Consider the following 26,436-nt stretch of genomic DNA (forward strand, 5'->3'; position numbering starts at 1 on the left):
AAAGACTAAGAGTGATGTTAAAACCTAACTAAAAGTGTTAATGACAATAAAACATCAGTAAACTAAGAAAAATATTAGTTAAAAGCCTGATTAAATAGGTAGGTCTTGAGTCTGCTCTTAAAAATATCACCATTCTCTGCAGCCCTCAGGTCCTCCGGCAGGCCATTCCACAGACGGGGGCCATAATACTGGAAAGATGCCTCACCTTGAGCACGTGTTCTGACTTTAGGAATAATTAAGAGGCCAGTGCCGGAGGACCTCAGGGTCCACGAGGGTTCATAGGATACAAGCAATTCTGTAAGATAAGAAGGCCCAAGACCATTAAGACATTTAAAAACCATTAAAAGAACCTTAAAGCAATGCAGTGATTTTAAAACTGGTGTAATGTGGGCCTGCCTTCTGGTCTTCGTCAGCACGCGTGCAGCAGAGTTTTGTAAAAGTTGTAGGCCTGAGATACTCTTTTTGGGAAGACCAGCAAGCAGGGCATTACAGTAATCAATACGACTGGAGATAAAAGCATGCATTAGCGTCTCCGTGTTAGCTCGGGAGAGAAAAGGGTGGACTCTGGCTATGTTTTTTAGATGATAAAAACCTGTTTTTGTTACATGCTTAATGTGTGGAATAAAAGCAAGCTCAGAGTCAAAAATAACGCCCAGGTTTTTCACTTGAATAGATGGATTTAAGGACAATGCCTGCAATTTAGATAAAAGGTTCTCTCTCTGAGCCTCAGGACCGATGATTAAAACTTCAGTTTTGTCCTGGTTGAGCTGTAAAAAGTTTTCTGCCATCCAGGATTTGATGTCTAAAATGCAGTTAAAAAGGGCATCAATTGGCCCTGTGTCATCAGGAGACATGGAGATGTACAGTTGTGTATCATCAGCATAACTGGAAGTTAATACCATGTCTCCTGATGACACAACCAAGAGGCAGCATGTACAAATTAAAAAGTACGGGACCCAAAATTGAGCCTTGGGGTACACCACATTTAATTTCATGGATCTCTGAAGAGCATGTATCCATACTTACCAAGAATTTTCTATCTGTGAGATAGGAAGTGAACCACTTAAGAACAGTACCAGAGAGGTCGACCAGCTGTTGGAGTCTGTTAAAAAGAATAGGGTGGTCTACTGTGTCGAAGGCAGCACTTAGATCCAGTAGCACCAGAACTGATAACTTGCATGAGTCCAAGTTACACCTGTGATCATTGACAGTCTTCAGCAGGGCTGTCTCTGTACTGTGATTCTTCCTAAATCCAGATTGGTATTTTTCAAGGATGTTATTATTATCTAAAAAATCATTAAGCTGAATAAAAACAAGTTTTTCTAAAATTTTACTTAAAAATGGTAAGTTGGATACTGGTCTGTAGTTGTTAAGAACATTAGGATCTAAATTGTTCTTCTTCAAAAGGGGTCTCACCACTGCCGTTTTAAAGGCAGCGGGAAAAGTACCCATTTGAAGAGAACAATTCACAATATTTAAAAGCTTATCTCCAAAAAATCCATAAAATGTTTTAAAAAGTGATGAAGGAATTGGGTCTAAAAGACAAGTTGTTGGTTTCACTTGGGAGAAAACTCTACCAAGCGTCTCAGCATCAACCAGGACAAAACTGTCCAGTGTTTCCTCAGGTAAAAACAAGCAGTCAGATGTGTTAAGAACTGTATTTTGATGGGATAAAATATCAGATCTGATGCCATCAATTTTACCTCTGAAGTGGTCTGCAAAGTCTTCACAAAGGGAATCTGCTGAAGTGCTTTGTAACTTGTTAAAATCAGGGTTGATTAAAATTAAAAAGTCGATGGTTGAGAAGAGGACTCTGGGATTATTTCTATGATTATTGATTATGTTGGCAAAGTAGGTGTTTCTTGCACGTCTGAGTGCATTATTGTAAATTTTAAGTTGTTCATGGAATATTTGATAGTTAATAGTTAATTTGTGACACATAGGATTGGGGGGCTGCTAAAAACAATTGCATGGTATTCAAAGGTGGTGTACTGATCAAATAAAATATGTTTAGTAGTGAGTGAATTAGTGGTGATTGATGCAGTACCACCACCCTTCCTACTGCTCCTTAAAGAAAATGCAAAATTAAAATTTGGTGGGGAGGCCTCAGCGAGAACAGCTGGTGCGTCAGCGCTCAGCCACGTTTCAGTTAAAAAGAAACAATCAATTTTGTTATCTAAAATCAGCTCATTGATAATAAAAGACTTGTTTGCCAGAGAGCGAATGTTTAAAAGTGCCATACTGATAGTGGCTGGTGACTTCTGGACTGTAGAGATCGGTGGTTGGTATTTTTGGAGAGGTTTGAGGTTATTAAAGTTTGCTGTGTTGATGCGTTTATCTATATATGTGCGGTGATATTTAGTTTGCTCTCGGTTTGTAATGATGACAGGAATTGATGAAGTGTTTGCGTGAATATAAGGTCCAAGTCCGGTGATGCATGTATTGTTGTTAAAAATGGAATTAAAAACATAGGAGCTAGGACCTGGGGGACATCAATCACTGACGAACTGGTCAGCAGGTGTGGGTTTACATCGGTGAGGCATGCTGAGCGCCGTATGCCAGGTTAGCGGACAGTAGACAGCAACCAGATTTGTTGAGGTGAAGCCCATCAGCCCCAAAAAGATGCCTCCTCTCCCAGAAGACATCAAAGTTGTCTATGAAGCCAACATTGTGGGAGCTGCAGGCAGAAGAGAGCCAGGTGTTCACGCTGAGCAGTCTGGAAAAACGGCCTATTCCTCTGCCACAAGTGGGGGTGGGGCTGGAGATAAAAACACTCAGCTGTGACTGTTTGACCAGATTAAAAAGGTGGGTAAAATCCTGCTTTAAAAGTTCAGACTGCTGCTTGGGGATGTCGTTGGTAGCTGCATGTATGATCAGTCTGTCGGCCTGCGGATGAGACTTCAGGATGCCTGGGATTCTTTCCATTATGTCAGCAACGGTGGCGCCGGGGAACGACAGTGTGATCACCCCCTCATCCGCATGTTCCTCACGATGGAGTCCCTGATGATGAGGGTTGTAGGTGGAGGATCCATCAAGCGTCCAGGGGGGGAGGTGGGTGAACCGGGAGCGTGGTTTCCCGCCAGGTGAGGAGAGCCCCTGGTGTGCCACCGCACCGCATCCTGCAGGAGCCGCTTGCACCGGGCTGAGGAGTGGAGAGGGGGTCGCTGAGGCCCCCCTGCCGGGCGAGGGACAGAGGCAGCCCCGTTCGAGGTCCTCCTCCGCTCGCGGACAACAACCTCGGACCAGGTAGCCCCCCGGTCGAGATGTTGAGATGGATAACGGGAGGGGCCGTCAACACGGGAACTGCCAGGACCCCCACAGGATGACTCTCCAACTTCTCAAGGTGCAGAGCATGGCCCGGTGGTTGTAGGTGCAGGGACAGCAGCGGCATCAGTGGTAGCAGCAGCGGCGGTGGCAGAGGAATTGTTCGAAGGTACACCGTCTGGGGCTCCCACTCCGCCACCGCTGCCTCCGGCAGGAGGAGAAGCTGCCGGTTGGTGCATGGAGTTGGGGGACGCTCCAGTGGAGGAACCACTGGAGGCCCTGCCATCCTCACCTGGGTGATCCGGTGCCTCAGTCAGCGCTGTGTAGCCGTTCGACAGGTGGAGCAGTGGCGGTGGAATATCCGTGATCCGCACCTTCCCACCTCCCCTAACTATCACCTCCGTCCAGTTACCCTCTGGATTGGGGGTCGAGCAGGAGGATGGCCGAGTTTGCAACAGATCCCAAAGAAAAGTGTCAGCCGTGGAGGTGTTAATGACGGGATCCAGGACGGCGATCTTCTTGTTTTGTGCAGCAGCTGTGTCGATGTAACTTGACAGCAAGACGTCCTTCCTCCGCAGCTCCTCCGCAAGTCTCCGGACATCTTCCCTGAGGTTAGTTATCACTTTTTCTCTGCGTGAATGAAGACAGTCCTCACAGGGCCTGCCTGCCTGCCTGCCTGCCTGCAATTTCTGGATTGCTATGAGAGGATATAAAGCCTCAGATTAAATGTACAGTTACATATCCTGCCATGACTCTGATGGAGATCTGATACCAAACAAAAATGCTGTTTACCAACTAAGGAGCATCGTCAGTATTGGTTTTCGTCTGTTTTATTTTTGACACAATTCTTACATCAGGCAGATGGATAATAAATAAAACTTCTCTCTGGAACAACTGTGATAAACTTATCAGAAACAAATATTTATCCTTTCATACATGGTTCCAAAAAGATAAATTATTTTTTTGATGAATTTGGCATGAACAATGAATAGTTTGTCTATACACAGTTTTTCCAGTTCCTTTCAGATAATTCATTTCTTTGACTCTTGCTTTTCTAAATGTGTTCACTTATGAAAAACCATCTAAGATATGATGAGAGTAACATAACACAGCCTTTACTGACGTTGGATAGAATTAAGATAACAGATAAAATGTGTAACAATAAGAATATTCACTGATCAAAGAAAGTGATGAAACTGCACCAAGAGACAAATTTTTCTGAAGGTCTAAAATTAAGAACATAAACTGAAGAGGACCTCGGCTGTCACCTTATGAGTAATGCATCTTAAATAAGGCTTAAGACGTACACTTCAGAATTTTACACAAAAACTACCCTGCCAATTATCTTATTGCCAAATTTACAGACCATAATGCCTCCTGCTCCTTTTGTAAAAAATAATATAGAAAATAAAAACATTTTTTGCTATTGTGATAATCCAGAGAAAAGCGCACTTGAATCTCATTGATATTGTTTTTCTAAATGTTAAGCTTTTTACTTAAAAGAACACGTTATTTAAGTCAATGAATTTTAGTGAATTTTTAGCTTTCGTCATAAAATTCAAGACTCTTCTCAAGTCACTCAGTTATTCTTTGGTTCCTAAAAACATCCTTGCATCTTCTTTTTGTCTCTTTTGTGTTAATTTTACGCAATTGTCTTGAAATACTGTTATTCATATGTTTTATATATAATTATGGAACACTTTTTTGGTTTTATATTTTTACATGTGCTGTTATTAACTACCTGATGTTTTGTACATGTTCTTAGAGAGAGAGAGTGATTCACAGTAGAATAGTAATTTCCCGCCTCTACTGTGAAGGTGAAGGGTTCATCAGTGTCCTAGTTTCTATTGTTAGAACAAATGTCTCCACCCAGCAGAGCTCAACTACGTCCGCAGCAAGGATTTAAATATCCACGTTCACAGCCTCTAATCTCCAGTTTTACATCGGACAAACCTAGACTCTGAAAAAAAAATGAGTGGTCGCGGCAAGGGAGGAAAAGGACTCGGTAAAGGAGGCGCTAAGCGTCACCGCAAAGTTCTCCGTGATAACATCCAGGGAATCACCAAACCCGCCATCCGCCGTCTGGCTCGCCGTGGTGGAGTGAAGCGTATCTCCGGTCTGATCTACGAGGAGACCCGCGGTGTGCTGAAGGTGTTCCTGGAGAATGTCATCCGTGATGCCGTCACCTACACCGAGCACGCCAAGAGGAAGACTGTGACCGCCATGGATGTGGTGTATGCTCTGAAGAGGCAGGGTCGCACTCTGTACGGCTTCGGAGGTTAAATCACTCTCTGACCTCACTGTAACACAACGGCTCTTTTAAGAGCCACCCACAACATCTCAAGAGCTTGTTTCTGTTGATTTAATACCGTTGTATGTTCCCATTTGACGTGGTTTCCCCTGAGTCCATGTTGATTAAAGGGAAAGTCTCCATAGTACCCTCTATGCAACGCAGTAGTGACATTACTAATGCTTAGGCCTATTTAAAAACTATTGATAGCCTACATATTATTTGAGAGCAGGCCCTGACTGGCTGTCGGGTATAGAAATATTCACTGTCACAAACGGGCTTTCACACACCTCTTTGCGTGGATTGTCTGTCTTAAAGCAAACCAATTTAATGTTACAATAAACTACAGAGGTGGAAGAAGTAAACTACTCAGATCTTTTCCTTTTTTAATTGAAACTTAATATCAGAGTGAAAATATTTTGTTGCAAGTCAAAGTCCTACATTCATAGTTTTTCCTCACTTATTGGCATCACTACTTACAGTACAAAAAGTAAAAGTTACCCCTCTCATGATGCAGAATTACCAATTCAGAAAATTATTTATAAAATTATTAGCCTGCAATTACCGGTGCATTAATGTTAATCATTTTATCTGCTGTAGGTAACGATAAGATAAGATACACCTTTATTGATCCCACAATTGAGAAATTCTAGTGTTACAGTGGCCAAGGAGAAAGAGTCAGATAAAAATATCAAAACTTAAAAACAAGGCATGCAAAAAAAAGTACAAAAATATGAATACATAAGAAACTGCAATTAATAATAATAATAATAATGAGCAATGGATTAAAGAGAGCATATCTAGTGCAAAGTGATTGTATGTGCAAAAAACAACAACATGGGGACAGTAATGCTTATAATGATGTTTATAAAGTGTCCATGGTGCAGCTGATTATCAGCAGTGTTGGTTAGTAGTCTGACAGCAGCAGGCAGGAAGGACCTGCGATAGCGTTCTTTCACACACTTTGAGTGAATCAGTCTATCACTGAAGGAACTCTCCAGAGTTTTTATCTCCTCATGCAGAGGATGGGAGTGTTAGTCCTCAGGAGGATGACAGCCGAGCTGTTATCTGTCTCCCACCACCTGCACAGAGTCCAGAGAGCATCCCAGGGCAGAGCTGGCCTTCTTGATCGTTTGTTTAGTTGGACAAGATGGACATTTTAATTATATCATATGGGCAGTTTGATAATACCTCATCATTTATTTGTTGATATGTTGTATAAGTCATTTAAATCTTCAAAGTAACTAAAGCTGTCAGATAAATGTAATGGAGTAAAGAGATGCAGAAATAGCCTATAATATGAAAATACTCATAGCCTACTTAAAGTAGCTTAAAGTAGCACCTAACCCTACTTAGGTTACATTCTACGACTGTAAATACAATTATAGTCAATGTGTTTCATGATAGCAGCTGTGAAAAGACCCAGTTTATTATCATTATTTCTTCTTAGACTGGATCATCACTCTTTCCCATAAACTGAGCTCACTTTTGTCTTAGTATACTGATGACTATTCATTTTCCAATACGCAATGATTTCAGAATTACTAGATCAGCGTTGTGTCTCTATTTTATTTTGCCCACTATAGCACGAACAAAGCACGAGTGATACAGTGGATTATACTTTAATTTCATCTCTTGATGTGAATAAAAATGTCTTTCCTGTGATGTTTATTTATTGTAAGGTTTAACTTAAAAAAAAAACAACAACAACCTATTAATTAATGATTAATTTACCCCCATTATAGCTGGAGAAGTTAGGGTCCTAGTATTAACAGAAGACTGCTCTTTAAGGCTGGTGTGGGTGGCTCTTAAAAGAGCCTTTTTGTGAGTAGTTTGTTGATGAGACTGATGACAGCTCACTTCTTCTTGGCTGCTGCTTTCTTGACTTTGGGCTTGGCTGCCTTCTTTGCGGGGGCTTTCTTGGCTGCAGGGGCCTTTTTGGCCACCTTCTTGGGGCTCTTGGTGGCCTTTTTCGGGCTCTTTGCAGCCTTCTTGGGGCTCTTGGCTACTTTTTTGATCGCTGCAGGTTTCTTGGACTTCTTGGGAGACTTCTTAGCGGCTGCTGGCTTCTTAGCTGCCGCTGTCTTGGGCTTTTTGGCCGCTGCAGGCTTCTTGGTTTTAGGAGCGGCTTTCTTGGCCGGCTTCTTGACCTTCTTCGGTTCGGAAGCCTTCTTGCTCATCTTGAAGGAGCCGGAGGCCCCGGTCCCTTTGGTCTGGACCAGAGAGCCCTTAGCCACCAGAGCCTTGATGGCAGTGTTGACACGGGACTTGTTCTTGTCCACATCGTAGCCTCCGGCAGCCAGAGCCTTCTTGAGGGCGGCCGCAGACACGCCGCTCCGCTCCTTTGATGCAGCTACAGTTCTCAAAATGAGCTCACGGACGCTGGGACCGGCCTTCCTCGGTTTGGTAACCTTCTTCTTGGCGGCTTTGGCCGGCGCGGCGGCTGGAGCTGGAGCTTCTTCTGCCATATTCTGTAGTAATGTTACTCTTACTCAGTTACACACGGGACTGTCTGACTGGACTGTTGAAAGAACGGTGAAGGAGGCTGAATATAAACACAGCATGAGGACCGTGGAGACTCAACCCAGCCCGTGGCTCCTCTGTGCAACTGTATCCGTCTGCAGTGTGCAAGAGAGGGGCGTAAATGGTAGGGGGCGTGGCGTGTAGTCTTAAGTCATAGAGTGGGCGTGTCGTGTAGTTACATCACGGATACACGCCACGCCCACTATACACGCTTCTTAAAGGGATATGAGCCCAAATAGGTTCTAATACAGTTTGACCACGGTCCAACTGCACAAACGTCAATGTTTTTACTTACACATTATTTGCCCTATAATAAATGTATATTCAAAAGTGTACAAATATTATTATTATTATTATTATTATTCAGCAAAATGTATTGTCCATTCATCTTACGTGAGAGGGAAAGTGAGCTGATTGTCGAATATTGTTATTATTGCTATATTCAGACTGTTTATATTTTAAGGATAAGCTACAACTAATGAGTAAAATGGCAGGCCATTATGCCAAAGTAGTAAATTACAAAAGCTTACATGAGAATGAGTTGAGAAGATGATAATTACTTTATTAATCCTCAAAGGAGGAATCATTTGTCTGGCAGCACAAAGCCTAATGGATGTAGGTATGAAGGATCTTGTGAATATCTCCATTCTGCACTGAAGAGGAGCCATTCACCACTGCTGTCTTTTGGTCTGTCAATGTGTTATTGTTAAGTGGTTGATAATATCACATTAATTTATTTTTACTGTATGAGGACTGTAGCTTTTTTTTTCTTCTTCTGGTACTTATGTATGTTTTTATGAATTCATGTCATGTGAATGGCTCTGAACTGTAAAAACTGATTGCCCTTTGAGGGTTAATTAAGTTTTTGTTTTTATCAGGATGTTTATTGATATTATTTTACTTTTTTTTATATAATAAATATAAAAAAACATTTCAAAGCTTCTCAGGTTTGTCACGACCTGGCTCAAAAGTCATGACAAAAGGAACAACGGAACGCCAAAGTGCCAATAAATAAAACAATTTATTTATTTTCTTCAAATGAAACGATTTAGAACAGAGGACCAAATAGATGAGGTGTGTTTGTCGGTATTATCAGTTGTGTAAGTGTGGTTGAGGGTTTGTGAGTATCATGTTGGATGCAAAACCAAAAGACAAAGAAACTAAACGTGCAGGGCAGGTTCTGGCAGGGATTTGGCAGAGTAAACTGCGCTGGGGGTTGGAACACTGGACCCAGGTGCTCCTAATCAGCTGAGCCGGGACGTCCAAATATGGGCAGCAGCAGCATTTCCACTTCAAAACAGAAGAGAATGGTTAAAGGCCCCAGCAGGGCCGTGACACATTTTATTGGAGGAGTCAAAAGAAAAAAAGTCAATCTGTGAAGCCATTACACCATATAGCTGGCTAAGCAATGCCTCAGAGGAGAGTGCTCTTCGCATTTTATCCTTGAAAGCTTGTAGCTTCTCCGTTACCTCCTCTGATAAGTGCCCCATCAAGTCTTTTTGCATAATTTTCAATTCACTGTCAAAAAAACGTTTTGGTGAACCCTGCGGCAAAGTGAACCCTCTTCTTCAGAGAGGATCTTTGCCTCCCAGTTTGTTCCTGGCGGCAGAGCAGAGTGAACTGTCTTTCTTCTCAGAGGATCTTTGTCCCATGAGAGCAGGCACAGTGTCCGCAGTGTAAACAAATTTCGCTGGTGATTTGACAGTCACTAGAAGCACCTTATGACCCTTTGTAAAAGAATCTGTGTGGTAACTGTGTTGTACATGAGCTAACGTTAGCGGCTAAGGACTGAGAGGCTGTTCGGTATGTGTGCGTGTGTCTGTCTGAGGAGTGTCAGTACGTTAGCTTGTTAGCCGTAGCCTTGCTGTCTGTTTGTCATGTTAATGTTATCGTCGGCAGCCCTGAATAGCTTGTAAAGCTTTAGCATAGTTAGTTAACACATTTGTTATCAGCCCATGTGTTTACTGCTACAGAGAATTAATAAATCTTAGGTTTATTTGCACAACGCCTCCTCTCTGCTGTCTTTTATCACGCTTGCTAACGCTAAGTTAACTTTACCAGCAGATCTGTATGAGGCACAAACTGAGGCGACAGTTTAGCAGTGTGCTGATGCTTAGTGGAATTTCTTAATATTTTCTGTGAAACTAATGTGCATTTAATAAAGAGACAGAGACACTGGGGTGGCATGGAGTTTTGAATGAGAAAACTTTATGGGCACAACGGCCAGTTCAAAACAGGGCATGCTACACTGGCCGTATGGGTACGAGGGGCATTACGGACACAGTCCGGGGCATCCACGGCACTGGTCGTTTGGCCGTGGTATAATTCCTGCCCTGATTATTACAGCGGAGTCACAATTTCCAAGTTATTTCTGGCTACATTAACATTACAACAGCCACAATTTCTAACTTAGATTTATCTACTTGGGTCAACATTTTAGGATCGTTTAGAACAGAAATACATATACGTTGCATGTAATTTATCAAATGGGCAGATAACCCCTCTGAAACTATCTTGCTACCTTGTTTTGCTCAGTTTAGACAGCAACGGGCTAGCCTCCTTCTGTCTGCCCAATAATATTTAATATTGTGGTTAAAATATATAACTTACTTGCCTAGTTCATAGCCCCGGGTAATAATATAACTATGTGCAGCAATTGTATTTGTGTGTTACATTTACTAAATAAAATATAAGGACACTTACAGTCTGGATACGATCCGCCATCGTTCTTTTTTGAGACCTCATGTTTATTTCCTTGTTCTTGCTTTTGGCGGGTCTCATTTTACATCTCCCGTGGTTCAACGTGATTGGATTTACACAACTACACAACACGCCCCCTACACGATCCGCCCACTCTACAGATTCCGCCCCTCTCTTGCAGGCTGCAGACCAAGCCCCAACCTCTGGGGGAGACGAGTGAGACCAATGCGGAAGTGCCAAAAACTGCAGTTCACTGACTGTCCACTTGAGGCTGGCTCCGGAAGTGAGTCAATTCCCATAGACCCCCATGTTAAAATGCCCAACTTTAGAGCAGAAATAAACATGTTTACAGCCTGGTACAAAAAATGGTTTTGGTCTCTATAGTTAATTTCCCTTTTCATGACAACTGTGGGGGGGAGAGGGGGGGAATTTTTTTCTAACTCTTCCATTTAAATGTTATTAAGGTTTGAAATTGCGCATAATTAAGGGCGTGGTCACTTTGAGTCACAGGTCGCACCATCGCGGGTGGCTAACTAGCATGCTAACTAGCCGCTGGCTCTGCTGTGCGGAGCTCGGCGGAGCTGAGCTCAGACTCGGCCGTCTGCTCGGCGTCATCTCAGCCAATTCGTGCCCATATTCAAGGCATTGAACCTGTCCTCTCAGCCGTGTTTGTGCCTTTTGGATATTTTTTCAGGCAAATATTGGAGTAATATGTCTTGCTGTTCGATTAATTATACCAACAGATCGTCCAAGAAGTCTGTGCTCCAGGTTTTTCGGTAAGTGAAATTCGGAAATTCTAGTATTATTTTATTTATGTTTATATATTAGCACTAATTAGCGGGTATCGGTGTCTGCGGTCACTACGGTCACCACCTAGCTTGTCAGCTTATTATTAAATTATTAAGCCTTTATTTAACACATGTAAAATCACGTTAATACCGGAGGTCTCATTTTCAAGTGAGACCTGTATCACAGCAGCAACATCCACATCAAGTTACAGAGCCACAGACAATACAACACAAGCTTAGCTCGTTAACTAGCTAACCAGCCAGCTAACGGTTAGCCTTCGAGCAAGACGCCAGTCCGGGGATGCATCGAAGTCAGAGCCTGACAGAGAAGTGTTAGGATTTAGGCATTTAGGGAGAAAATATTTTGAACAAAAGGCTGAGGCTGTGTGAGGTTTGAAAATAAAGGTCCACCACGTTAGTTAGCTAACGTGTTGCAATGTTAATGTTGTCATATGAGCAGTGTAACATTAACGTAACATTAAGGCTATACTTGTGTAACGTTAAGTAAATTAAAAAGTGGCGAACTGTGTGAAATTACAATAAGGTGTGTAACGTGATTAAAAAACTAATGTGACATTTGACTGTCGCAATATAAAATATTAATAAGATTAGTGTATGAAAAAGGCCTGTGCTTACACAACAATAGATAATGCACAGACAGAATATGAGGACTGTGATGGCCACCACCTTTTTGTTTTGCTAAAATAAATTGATTATGATCTGTTGAACATTGAAGTAATTTAAGTTGTATTGTTTGCATGTAAAGGTGTCTGTGAAGTAGGTAACCTAACACATACAGTGGTGGAAAAAAGTTTTCGGACACCCTTAAAATTTTACACAATCTCAAATATTATCATGAAATATTTGTGGAAAAATCTTTTTTGTGTTTCAAAAGGTGTGGCTGCATTAGACAGATACAAACAAATACAAATTATATTTTTTTGTTCATTGTTTACAAGAAAAACTAACAAAACTAAATTCTTGTCAGTTCTCAACATTGTCAGTATCAAAGTCAACAAATAACAGAGAATGTGTTCAAAACTGAACAAAAAATAAATAAACATCACATCATCAAATTAATATTTAGTAGTTCTGCCATTGGCACGTAGTAGAGCTCTAATCCTGGCTGGCATGTTCCCCACGAGCCTTTCACACTGTTGAGGGGTAATCTTGTCCCATTCTTCTTGAATTACTGCTTTTAATTCTTCTAAATTCCTTGGTTTATGATTTGAAACAGACCTTTTGATAATCCACCACAGATTTTCAATGGGGTTCATGTCCAGGGATTGAGCTGGCCACTCTAAGACCTGGATACTGTGCTCCTGCAGCCAAGTTCTACTGGCCTTGGATGTGTGGCAAGGGGCATTATCTTGTTGAAACATCCAGTTTTTACCTCGACGGAACAGTGCACGCGCAGAAGGGAGCATGTGGGTTTCGAGAATGGTACAATACTTGGTAGAGTTCAATGTGCCATCACAGACAGTGAGATGACCAACACCAGCAGCACTCATGCATCCCCAAACCATGATACTGCCTCCGCCATGCTTGACAGTAGGTACTGTACATGCTGGAGATAATGCTTCGCCTGGCCTTCTGCGTACCCTCACATTAGTAGGAGGAAGATAAAGCTGGAAACTGGACTCATCTGACCACAAAATCTTCTTCCAATTCCTGGCTGTCCAGTTCTTGTGTGCCTGGGCCCAACGACACCGGGCTAACCTCTGTCTCTCATTGATCAGGGGCTTCTTGATAGCCTTGTAGGACCTTAAGCCATGATCTAAAAGTCGGCCACGTACAGTGCGGGTGGAACATTGGACACCAGTTTGGTTTGACCACTGCTGTTGAAGCTCCTGTGATGTGATTCGGCGGTTTTGCCTGCACATGCGGATCAGGATGCGGTCATTTCTTGCTGAAGAAACCCTTGGACGCCCAGATCTTGGTTTGTCTTCCAAGCTGTTGGTTCGTCTGTATTTCTGCAGAGTGTATCCAACTGCTGAAGGACTGCATCTGCACTTCCTGGCTATCTGCCGGCAGCTGTACCCTTCCTGGCTGAGAATCTTTATCTTCAGGCGTGTTTCCTGCGTTAGGTTCCTTGTTTTAGCCATTTTTGTGTCTGAAGAACTTTCAAATGTGCTGGCTTTATGTAGACACGAAGCTTGGCAACAAAAATTGTGTCTTTTAATAAAAAGAACGACCTTCATCACTGGTACCAAAATGACCCAATACTCAAAATTTCTTATGTATTTTTATGGAACCAATCAATTTTAAGTTTTTAATGGCTTTTTTAGGATTTATTTAGTATTTTGGCTGTGACTGTACTAAAAGAAATTGCACTTGAAGACCTAAGAGTGATTCTTAATGCAATATTTCACAAATGCATGGGGTGTCCGAAAACTTTTTTCCACCACTGTATATTACTTTTAATATCTATTTGTCTGTGTAAAGTTTTCCTCTGGGTGACCCAGAGAGACTGGACCAGTGGACACTCAACACGAGGAGACAGAACTGGACCCTGAACACGACTTCCCATTTGTGCAGTGAACACTTTGAGAGTCATCACTTCAGCACTGACTCCAGGATAAAGACACCTTTTTTTATACAGTACCTCACAAAGAGTCAAGAAACTTATTAGTTTAAAATGATGAATTATTGTCAATAATACATTTAAATGCATTACATAAATTACTAATTGTCATACATTACTAAGTCCTCGATTAGGGCACAGCTTGCTCTGTACTATTACTGATAAGGTGAAATTACTGACACACCAGTGCAGTTTAGTGTTCCCCTGATGCAAAAGGCCAAATGAAGATTTTATCAATCAAGGAACATGACATGTATTTACCGACTTTAACATTTTAGTGCCTTTTATGCAAAGACCCTTTATCAAAGTGAGAATTACTACCTTTTTCCCCACTCACAGTCTGTGAAAAACCAATGGAAAAAATATTCATGAGACAGCCGAACATAGCATGATTCCACAGTGGCAGTGAGCTTTGAGAACAGTTCAGTTTCCTTTTGATAGCAACAATTATTTTAATGTGGATGAATTGCATACTGTACATTCATACTCCAGTTGTCTTGATAGTACAGTTAAATTTAAAATCACATTCAAATATAAAGTCGAATATCTACAGAACTTAAACACAAAACTATTTTATGAATGACAGCCACTTACTCAGCAATAAGATCATTTTGGTGGTGAGTGGGCTTTTAACCAAGACAGGCTGTTTTCAATCAATGTTTTCAATTCAATTCAATTCAATTCAATTTTATTTATAAAGCCCAATATCACAAATCACAATTTGCCTCACAGGGCTTTACAGCATACGACATCCCTCTGTCCTTAAGACCCTCACAGCAGATAAGGAAAAACTCCCCAAAAAAAAAACCCCTTTAACGGGGAAAAAAAAACGGTAGAAACCTCAGGAAGAGCAACTGAGGAGGGATCCCTCTTCCAGGACGGAGAGACGTGCAATAGATGTCGTACAGAACAGATCAGCATAATAAATTAACAGTAATCCATATGACACAATGAGACAGAGAGAGAGAGAGAGAGAGAGAGAGAGATGCAGGTAATGACAGTAGCTTACAACAACATTAATGAAAGTAATAATATTATAGTTATAGTTCTGGCTACTGTGGTACAATATGTTGAAAGTATGTATTAATATCAGACAGCATACTTGTGTGACAATAGTCATATGTGTATAATAACAGTAGAAGTATGACTAATGACTAATGATGGCAGCAGCAGCAGGAGGCATCTGGCAGGACCACGGCAGCAGCACAACCACACACGTCACACTGTCCAGGCACCGCTGCGGTATGAGTTATTCTGAGAGACAGTGGAGCACAAAGGCTCCGGAGAAGAAGCCGAGTTAGTGACATCCAGAATGGCCGAGTTAGCAAGATGCAGTAATAGGATGAGAGTGAGAGAGAGAGAGAGAGAGAGAGAGAGAGGGAGAGAGAGGGAGCCCGGTGTATTATAGGGGGTCCTCCGGCAGACTAGGCCTAAGTCAGCCTAACTAGGGGCTGGTACAGGGCAAGCCTGAGCCAGCCCTAACTATAAGCTTTATCAAAGAGGAAAGTCTTAAGTCTAGTCTTAAATGTGGAGACGGTGTCTGCCTCCCGGACCGTAACAGGAAGATGATTCCACAGGAGAGGAGCCTGATAGCTGAAGGCTCTGGCTCCTGATCTGCTTTTGGAGACTTTAGGGACCACGAGTAACCCTGCGTTCTCAGAGCGCAGTGTTCTGGTGGGATAATATGGCACTATGAGCTCTCTAAGATATGACGGAGCTTGACCATTTAGAGCTTTATAAGTTAACAGTAGGATTTTAAATTCAATTCTGGATTTTACAGGGAGCCAGTGCAGAGAAGCTAAAACAGGAGAAATATGATTTCGTTTCTTAGTTCCTGTTAGTACACGAGCTGCTGCATTCTGAATTAGCTGGAGAGTTTTTAAGGACTTACTAGAGCTACCTGATAATAGAGAGTTACAGTAATCCAGCCTTGAGGTAACAAAAGCGTGGACCAATTTTTCTGCATCTTTTCGGGTCAGGATAGGCCTAATTTTCGCAATATTACGCAGATGAAAAAATGCAGTCCGTGAGGTTTGCTTTAAATGAGAATTAAAAGACAAATCTTGATCAAATATTACTCCGAGGTTTCTTACGGTAGTGCTAGAGGCCAGAGCAATGCCATCTGGAGAAACTATGTCATCAGATAAAGAGTCTCTGAGTTGTTTGGGGCCAAGAACAATAACTTCAGTTTTGTCTGAATTTAACATCAGGAAATTGGTGCTCATCCAATTTTTTATGTCTTTAAGGCAGTTATGGAGTTTAGTTAATTGATTACTTTCTTCTGGCTTCATCGATAAATACAACTGTGTATCATCCGCATAACAATGGAAATTTATAGAGTGATTTCTAATGATGTTACCTAAAGGAAGCATATATAGAGTAAATAGGATTGGTCCGAGCACAGAACCTTGCGGAACTCCAAAACAAACTTTGGTACGTAAGGATGATTCATTACGAATGTCAACAAATTGAAAACGATCAGATAAATAAGATTTAAACCAGCTTAGTGCTGAACCTTTTAGGCCAATTAAGTGATCCAGTCTCTGCAGTAGAATTTGATGGTCAATTGTGTCAAACGCCGCACTAAGATCTAATAAAACAAGAACAGAGACGAGTCCTTTGTCTGAAGCAATCAGAAGGTCATTTGTAATTTTAACTAGAGCTGTCTCAGTGCTATGATGCACTCTAAATCCTGACTGAAATTCCTCAAATAAATTATTATCCTGGAGAAAATCACACAGCTGGTCTGCGACTACTTTCTCAAGGATCTTTGACATAAAGGGAAGATTAGATATTGGTCTATAGTTGGCTAACACCTCTGGATCCAGGGTGGGCTTTTTTAGGAGAGGTTTAATTACAGCTACCTTAAAAGACTGTGGTACATAGCCTGTTAATAGGGATATATTGATCATATCTAATATATGAGTGTTAACTAAAGGAAAGACCTCCTTAAGTAGCCTAGTTGGGATGGGGTCTAAGAGACACGTTGATGATTTCTACCTGTGTTTTTAACCTGTCATCTTTCTCTCATGTAGGACACTTGAGGAAAGTTACAACGCCTCGACCAATGTGATATTTACTCCACAGTAAAGAGGTTGTTTCACAAGAAATTAAGATTTTGCAAATTATGACACTGGCTCCTAATCCATAGGTTTTATAATTACTGTTATAAATCTTTTCATTTATTTCATGTGTACTTTTTGTAACCTTTTAATAGTGATGATTTCATGAATGCAAGCTTTGACTTAATTTTGTTAAACTGTTTGTGTAATGGTTATAACTTTTGCTATATAAAATGGATCAGACAAAATTTACTTTAGAGTAAAAGCAAATTTTCTGAAAGATGTCTTTCATCAGTTTCCTGTGATGATTGGAAATATAGTGGTGATTTAAACCATTAACAAAATATAATTGTTATTAATGGCATCTTAATGTTTTCATTTATGTCTCAACATTTACCCAAGTTTGCATTTGTCTTAGCAGAATGTAAAAATAAAATGAAAAGCTGATGTTATGTGCTGGTTTTGTTTGGACATTTCTTTAAGACAAAATTCACTGAGAAATGATTCTCCTTTTGTGAAAAACAAGGAAATATCTGCACACTGAATAGTTTAAAGTCCCGTAGGAGGTATTATTTATTTGTGACGTTGTGACATATGAGAAGGTTCTGTGGGTATTGCTCGGTATTGAGGCTTATATAGTGAGGCTAAAAAAAACAACACATAATTGGCTGATTATCTTTCTGTTTGCCTCACTACAAAAAAAGTCACAATACCTTTGCCTGAGGAAGACCCTCTCAGAGTTGGCAACATAGCGAACAAGTGATACCTCCTTGGGGGCTTCAAAACTATTGTGTCCAGCTAATTCTTTGTTTTTTACTTTGAACCCTTTTATCTAGTCACATTCTTCTGTGTTAAAACTAGACTTCTAACAGAGCAGCAAACAAAGGTTACTCTCCAAAATCTTCTCAGGCTCTGCTGCTGGGTGTAAGGTGCTTTGTTATCTTCAAGTACAAAGTTAAAATAATCAGGCCCACACAGAAATGGACTGCTTAATTTTTTGTCAGTGACAATGTTAAACATTAATGCTTAATATTTTATCTGTAGTGTATGATTTGTTTGCCCTTTCAATTGACAGTCAGATTTGATTGTGAAATACAACATTAAGTCAGTAACAAAGACAAAAGGAGTGCAAATATAAATAGAATTTATTGACATTTTAAACAAGCTATAGATGAATATCAAAAACTCAACATTAGCCTTGACAGCCTGGGCTATGATCAGGCCTAACAAAATGTGTGGAAAAGAAGGAGAAAAGGCCTCCCCACTGCAGTCCACCCCAGCCAAACCAGCAGACACGGATGCCCGGCAGTAGACATTCAGAGGGTGACTCCTAAGGTCTCTGCAGCTCTCTGGACACCACACCGGACATAGCTGTCACCAATGCTCCACACTGTGCATATGAAAGTAAAATGAGTATAATAAAAAATTAGCTTTATATATTTAAAAAAAAGTTGAAGCGTTTTTTTAAGATAACAGCTGAATCATTGTTTCAAGGTTTGTTGTATAACGTTAGTTTCAGCTAAACTCAGCTTACCTCAAGTTTCGTGAGGGAGCTGGCAGGGCTAGCCAAAGTAGCGTAGCTTCTTAGCCTAGCTTGTTAGCCTTAGCTAACTTAGCAGCGCCGAGCGAGGTGGGCGTGTTTAAGCAACCAGGCTTCCTTCGGCCGCCTCTTTGCCCATTTTTGATTATCCGGGAGTTGGGCGGAGTCAGGCACTGCCAAGATGGCGACGTCCAGAGCGGAGTATTTTGAGCTTCAAATCCACTCTTCAGAAACGGATGGATGACGTCACGGTGACTACGTCCATTATTTTATACAGTCTATGCTGCAGACAAACCTCTCTCCCTCTGTGCAGTGTGAAAGCTGGAGCACTTGTGTTTTCTCTTGACTGAGAAAAGGTGAAAAACTAAATGTGGGACAAGTGCTGAAGGCTGACAGTGAAGGGAGCCGATAGCGGACTTGTGTCTCTTCATATTCAAGTCATGTAGAGCTCTGATGCTCTCTGCATTTTGTCTGTGGAGCCTCCAAACCTCACCTATTCACCGCCGTGGCCAGCACTGCTCAGCGGCTTTTCCCACTCATTTCTCTCCTAAAATGACTTCAAATGCATCACAGCTCCATCAAAGCCGTTTTCCAGCAGCCCACATGTTTGTTCAGGGACTCAGTGTAAAAACAACCATCTGCTGTTGATGACTTTGGAATAAACTGAAGTTATTCTGGTCGCAGCAAACACACTGATGATGGCCGAGGCTCATGGTGCAGTTCAGCCAGACTGACCATCAGAGCTGCTGCTGTGACTCCTTTAGATTTAAATAGTAGTTGTACTATTAATGATCAAACACACCGACAAATACATGTCAGCTGTCTGTGGAAGCAGTAAGTGATTTTAAATGTTACACACTGTTAAACTGATGCATAGATCATTCCTAAATATTAAAAGACTTCATTAAGTGTAACACAACAGTTATTCTGTGTTTTCTGCTGCGGTTCAAAGTAGCCTAAGGACTGACTGAAATTTAGATTTGGACTTCCTTTAAAACTCACAGAGTAACAGCAGCTCAGATAAACTGTCTGTCATTGTTCTGAATAGAAACAGGTTTGATCCAAAATTCAAAAAGGACACACATGTTGAGTGGATTTATAAGAGGCTCTGATGTGGAAAGGTATACATTATTTACATTATTCACATATGGTATGTAACAGAAACATAAACGTTTCTCTTTAATATAAATAATGAATACATTAGCAGTGTCAGTGCGCACAAGCACCCTGGACAGCTCCATCTTCTGTTACCTGTTCTCCAACAAACCTTTATACACTCACCCGTCCTCTCATTTCTGACTCCCTGTCCTTCAGTCTGTTTCTACCCTGAATTTGTCACAGTGTTTGCCCTTTTTTGGAAAAAGATTAAATCCAGGGCACATGTTGTGTGCATGTTATTGATCATCCTGAGGTGAAGACATCTCTGTTTCTTATTTCCCTTTGCTCCACATGTTATGTGTCAGTGTCTGTGGTCCAATACAAAGACTGCAGCCTGGTGGCAGCATTACAGCTCACTTTCAACTGAAACTACCAAGATGAGAAACAAACACTCAGTGATGATGTCATGAAACAGGACCTTGGACAGCGACTGAGCTGCTCTTTGGTGCTTTAAAAACAGATCTGTGCTTCACGCTCTAAAACTCTGTGTGGGCTGTCCCACATATACAGCCCATTTTTTAATAGCAGCATAATTCGTGCATCATAGCTTCATCACAGAACTCTACTGTATTTGTACAAATGACCCGATGAGGCATTGACGTATCTTTATTGTCCAAATATGTTTCCCTGATCTCTTCCTGAATTATAATACTGTGCTGGTATTCCTCTGAGGTGACTCAGAAAAGCAGGTCTTATTGTAAACAGCCCATCTTGAATTAACCAAACAGACTGAACCAGAATCTGTGTCATAAAGCTGTTTGGAGCTACTACGAGTGAACAGCATCAAGTCTGGTTGATTTCATGACTTTGAAATAGACCTGGGTCATCAATCAATGATCACATGGATTTACAGGGAAGACAATGGATTGAGACAAAGTCACCATGTTCACACCCACAGACAAAACACATATTAATTAAGTGGGGAGTTATTTAGAGAAAGACACCGGTAAACAGATAGTAAGGTTTTGAAAAAGATTTAAGAACCTTGGAAGTGCAACCATCTTAATAGCATTGATGCAACCAATCATTGAAAGGGGAAGCAACCTCCAGTTCCTCATATTAGCTCTTAGCTTGTCCATCATATCCAAAAAAATCAATTTGAATAAAAATTTGGCTTTTCTAGGAATCTTAAGTCCAAGATAGTTAATGTGGGTAGTGAGTCATGTAAATGGCAAATATTTCAAGACTACAGGACACAAATTATTCTTCAAAGGCATAAACTCACGTTTCCCAGTTAACTGTAATTCTGACAGTCTGCTTAATGATTTAATGTAGGTCAGGAGGTCGGGAACAGAGACTACTGGGTACGATAAACAGATCAGTAAATCATCTGCGCATATACTATTCAAGATCACCAAACTTACCACCGTGAAGTATTTCACCAATTGTTGAAATATGATTACCCAATCTTTTAGCTAGAACACAAAGGCGCTGTATGTAAGAATGTGGCCAAAATGGTTACTGCACTCAAATTCAAAATACTGCCACAAGTCGTGTCTGCCCCCCCTCCCCTACAGATTCGAGGTTGCTGGACAGCGGCACGCTGGAGACTGATTTGTTTGCCCAGGGGTGGCTGCCGTGGCAGGGCCGTGTCGCCGCGTCCGTGATCTTCGGTTTTCCAGCAGACCCTTCGAGCAAGTCCGGCTTCTCTGCTGCTAACGCTGCTGCCGGGATACAGCTCATGAGGAGCCGGCTGCTAATGTTATGTACTGGGACACTGCTAATGCTGCTTGCTGTGCTGCTGTAGCTCAGTCGTAACTGTAACTGATGCTGAGACTCTACTGACTGTGTGACTGGTAGACGGCGGTGGGTGGCGCAACAGGCCAAAACACAAATTCAAAACATAAACATGATTTGCAGACTGTAAAAATGTTTTTTAATGCGAATATTCTGGCTGTACTATTGTTGTCGGTGAGATCAGTATGTTATATGAACATTATTTCTTAGTCTCTGTGACATTAGGATGATTTTACGACTATTTGCTCTAGATTTCTTACATATAGCTCCTTTAACTTATTACTTTCTGATCACAATTTAAAAGAGCAATAGGCCTATAACTTGCAGGGTCAGACTCTACCTTTCCCTTTTTTAGAAGCAAACAAATATTTGCTGCATACAATGAGCTGAGGAGCCTCTTATTTCTCATGGAGTCATTCACCATCCTAAGCATGAAAGGGACAAGTTTTTCATGGAATGCTGGGCCAGCTGCGTTTCCAGAGGGGAAGGCCTGAATAGCATTCAAGACGTCACTTTTAGAAACTGGAGCATCCATCATCTTGTGATGCACTGTCTCATTGAGGAAGCTTTAGACTGGCAAAAAGTTTGAAAAATCAGTTTCAGTGGCATTTACTCTACTGGAATACAATTCCTTGTAGAAGTCCCTGAAGCAAGAGTTTATCTCCTTTGGGTTAGTAACCAAATTACTTTCTCAGCCTGCTCACCTCGGTTTCTTCTGAGTGAGACTGAGCATGTGCAAAATATGTAACCTTCCCTGTGATCAGATGTATGTACTGTAGAAACAGAGGTGTGAGGTGATTTATTGACTGACAACAACAGGACAACAACGATAGACAATAAAACTTCATAAGTTTATAGTTTAGTTGCTTTATGAAAGTTGTCCTAATTGACCAGTTCTGTAAGTACTCTGATCTTTAAAAGGAGCAGTTTAATGTCTTTCCCTTTGGTATTACTAATCAGTATGAATCATTTAAAATTGTTCAGATCCTCTGGGGATTATTTCAGAAAGATTAACTATTTTTGAAGCATTTTATGCCCCCCTATTAACCTCTTTAGTCGTTAGTTAATTCTTACTTTGATACTATTATCAAAGGACTGCTTTTTCAACACATCTGATCATTGTGTTTTTCCATTGTCAAAGATCATACAAACAGCAAACAGGGGGATGATACGGGTCTTCTTGTTGTCGCGTTTCCAGCCAACTCCAGGATCTCAGCGGTCAGGTACTCCAGCACAGCCGCCAGGTAGACGGGGGCGCCGGCACCGACACGCTCCGCATAGTTTCCTTTGTGCAGCAGCCTGTGGACACGGCCGACTGGGAACTGGAGCCCAGCACGGGAGGAGCCGGTCTTTGCCTTGGCTCTGGCTTTTCCACTGTTTTTATTTTTTTATTTACAAAAATACTTTATTGAGTTCCATACAAAATATACACTGCAACAATCAAAACATGTTCCAAAACACAGAAAATCAGACATGACAACACCCCTCACTCACAAAAAATACACTTTACAATAATAAAGTGCAAGTAGGCAACAAGGTGCATGCAATAGAGTGCATTAAAAGTGCAAAATGTTCCATGGAAGAGTTTGATTCTTGTCTAATGTCCTTCTCCTCCGGAGGTCAGCCTGGATGTGTTTTATTACCATGTCTCCATCTATTACAGTCTGTTGGAGGGACATGGCACATCTGGTTTTCCAAAGTTTGTATGAAGTAATAATAATGACCAGTTGATACAGTTCTTTGTGTTTCTGTGGGATATTTTCTGTTATGAGTCCGTAAGTTACTGAGTTGTAATTGATGTCACAAGATAGTCCGTGTAAAATGTTCCACACTTGTTGGGATCTATAACAGTCAGTTAACAGATGTTGTTGTGTCTCTTGTTCACTACAGTAAATCATCGGACATTTTGTGGTTGTGACATAACAGCTCCATGAAACAATAGCGGCACAGGGAGCCTGGAAACCGAAATGAGCCAGTGTACATCCCTAATGCTCTCTGAGTATCTCTTGTCGTTTATTATTTTAATTACTTTCATATAATCTCTCTCTAAGATATTTTTATATTTAATTACACCACCTTATTTAAAATCATTTATTTTATTAAAAAATTATTTTACTTGTATCACTTACCCAGTTTATTTGTACACATCTATGTTCATGTAAAAAGTCTGAATATAGTAATTTATACGTAATAAGGGTGTTGTCTTGCACTGCCCCGTTTTTTTTTCCCCAGTTTTTAACAAGACCGACCCAGGGTGCTTTTCTTGAGATGGCCGCTGACACATTTTTAAAGCAGCGGTGCGGAACTTTTCACCATTTATAAAACTGTTCCTAGTTCGTATCACCGCCCCCCCTCTTGAAAATCTGCATATTTATTTGAACTCCACAGCGACAAAAAAGCCTTTCTCTATATGGCTATTTAGCATAGCCTTGCTCGGGTCAGACACACAGCGGAAGTCAGCAAACTAGAATCCGGCACCCGAGGCGGAAGTAAGTCTGCACGCCTGCAGCGGCCCGCAGCGATTAAACCACAGAAGAAGGAGCCGTGTTTACAGTGCTCTTCGAGTAAGCAGTATGCAACGGGCATTGCTGAACACATAACACCTAACAGTTTTACCAGAGATGTATCTATGAGGACTTGGTTGTACTTTTGATGTCATGGCGGATAACGAAGGAGCATCATCTAAAATTATCTGTGACTGTGACCATGAACACAAATATACAGCAGGTAGTTGTCCTCAGTTTATAAGAAATTCAGAGCTACACCAGAACATTTATGAACAGGTCTTACTTTACTACTAATTTGTGTGTAACGTTAGCATGTTAGCATGTTACCACTAATTACTTGGACTGACCTAACGTTAGTAGCGTTAGCTTTGCAAGCGAAGGCTGCAGGTAACAGCTTTGCTGTGTTAGGATTATGTTATGTCTTCACTGTATATCTTCACATAAAAGAATACTCCAACGACTTGGGAGTTATGCCCTTTCTCTATCATTTTCATATTGAGACATGATATCTTTTTTGTGTCTGTACGTCAAGTGGCTGGGTCTCAGTGGTTAGCATTGCGCTTATAGGGGGTCAGTACGTCCTGCGCTGTGATCCATGGAGGGATACACTGGTGAGCAGGCACAGACTTGGCTTGTAAACAAAACTCAGCTGTTTATTTAGCCTAGCGATATCTCCGGACTATAGTAGCTGCAATGGACGACTTTGAACGCGATTTTAAAGAGCTTCTTGTAGTGGACACAGACCCAGAGCCATACCTGTTTGAGCTGGAGCATACAGATGAGGAACTCCATGTGTTGGATGCTGAGCGGGCGAGAAGAGAGGCTGAATCCTCGGCTCCCATTTTGCTGCACAGAATGGGATTCGGTGCTACCATCATTGGGGAGATATATCATCAGGAGGAAAACCGCCGCAGAGAGTGCATCACAAGGAGTGAAAACTTTGCAGCAATCACTAATCCTGGCGTGATTGAAACTTTTTTTCATGTTCCTAAGATAAACTGGAAAAAACGCCCAGGCCTGCAGGAGCTGATGGACAGCTTTCAGTCGGGTGAGTAATATCGCCTGTGTCGTCTCTTTGTTAGCTTTTACCGAGTGACCTAGCGTATCTGTCCCAGAGCCAGCTGCAGCTGTTGCTCACCGGTGTATCCCTCCGCGCAAGATGTACTGACCCCCTATAAGCGCCATGCTAACTGCTGAGACCCAGCCACTGTACATATGAAAATGATAGAGAAAGGGCATAACTCCCAAATCGTCAGAGTATTCTTTTCACATAATAATGCGGACTCAGCAGATGACTTGTTAACTGTTTATTCATCCTTACACCAAACGTACACGGCTGCTTCTCATTGTTTCCAGTAGCACAACAACGGTTACTACATTACCCAGAATAACTTGAGGCTCACACTACTATGGTAGCCTTAGTAGCTCAAAATACACAACAGATTAGATCAGAACAGAAACACGACAATCTACTTGATTGGCAAGAGGCAAGATGGCCGCTTAGTGATTCTTGCCCGCAAACCTCCCGCAGTTTTCTTTGATAAATTTATTTCTTAACTCACCTGATCTCTAATTTAACGCCGGTGACTGCTTTACAGTGAGTTTATCTAACAGAGGATTGAACACAGCCAATGCTTCGTACAACCAAAAACCCTGTTAAAGCACAAACTTCTGCAGAAGCCATGCCAGACATGGACACGCCGGAGTCACTGGTTTCAATGATAGAGGACGCCTTGGAAAAACACTTTTCCCTAGCTGAGACGAGCAACAATGACCACTTTGCACGGATGGACCAGAGATTTGATTCTCTACAAACAGAGCTCTCCTCGCTGAGAGAAGAAACCCTGGCATTACGGGCTGACCACTCTGCTTTGCTGAAACGCACCGAAAAACTTGAGCGTACCACGGCCTCTCTTTCCAACTCAGCGTCGGCTACTGACTTTAAGTTGGCAGATCTGGAAGACCGGAGTCGCCGCAATAATATATGCTTACACGGATTACCTGAAGGACATGAAGGAACGAATGCACTTCAGTTCCTCATTAAACAGTTTTGCCTGTGGTCTCCCTCTCTAGCTGATTCTCCACCTGAGATCATGGGAGCCCATCGCATTGGCCCTCCCCGGAGTGGTGGATCCAAACCCAGACCGCTAATAATGCAGTGTCTTTGCTACATGGACAGAAACCGCATCCTGAAGGCTATGAGGGACTCACCGGTTGAGGTGGCTGGTAAGGAGATCCGCTGCACACCAGACTTCAGTGCCTTCACCAGAGGGAAACGCAGAG

General features: G+C 41.6%; 1 protein-coding gene and 1 pseudogene across 1 annotated transcript; one reads left to right on the forward strand and one right to left on the reverse strand.

The window, feature by feature from the left end:
* The first annotated feature begins 5,230 nt into the window (after nucleotides 1–5,230).
* On the forward strand, nucleotides 5,231–5,547 carry LOC117261620 (histone H4). The gene has a single exon (XM_033634007.2). The coding sequence runs from the start codon at nucleotides 5,236–5,238 to the stop codon at nucleotides 5,545–5,547; it is 312 nt and encodes a 103-aa protein (XP_033489898.1). The 5' UTR covers nucleotides 5,231–5,235.
* Nucleotides 5,548–7,384: 1,837 nt separating this feature from the next.
* LOC117261617 (histone H1 pseudogene) lies at nucleotides 7,385–8,022 on the reverse strand (annotated as a pseudogene).
* Nucleotides 8,023–26,436: the final 18,414 nt, after the last annotated feature.

Source organism: Epinephelus lanceolatus, chromosome 5 (assembly GCF_041903045.1).
Source record: "Epinephelus lanceolatus isolate andai-2023 chromosome 5, ASM4190304v1, whole genome shotgun sequence".
NCBI lineage: Eukaryota > Metazoa > Chordata > Actinopteri > Perciformes > Serranidae > Epinephelus > Epinephelus lanceolatus.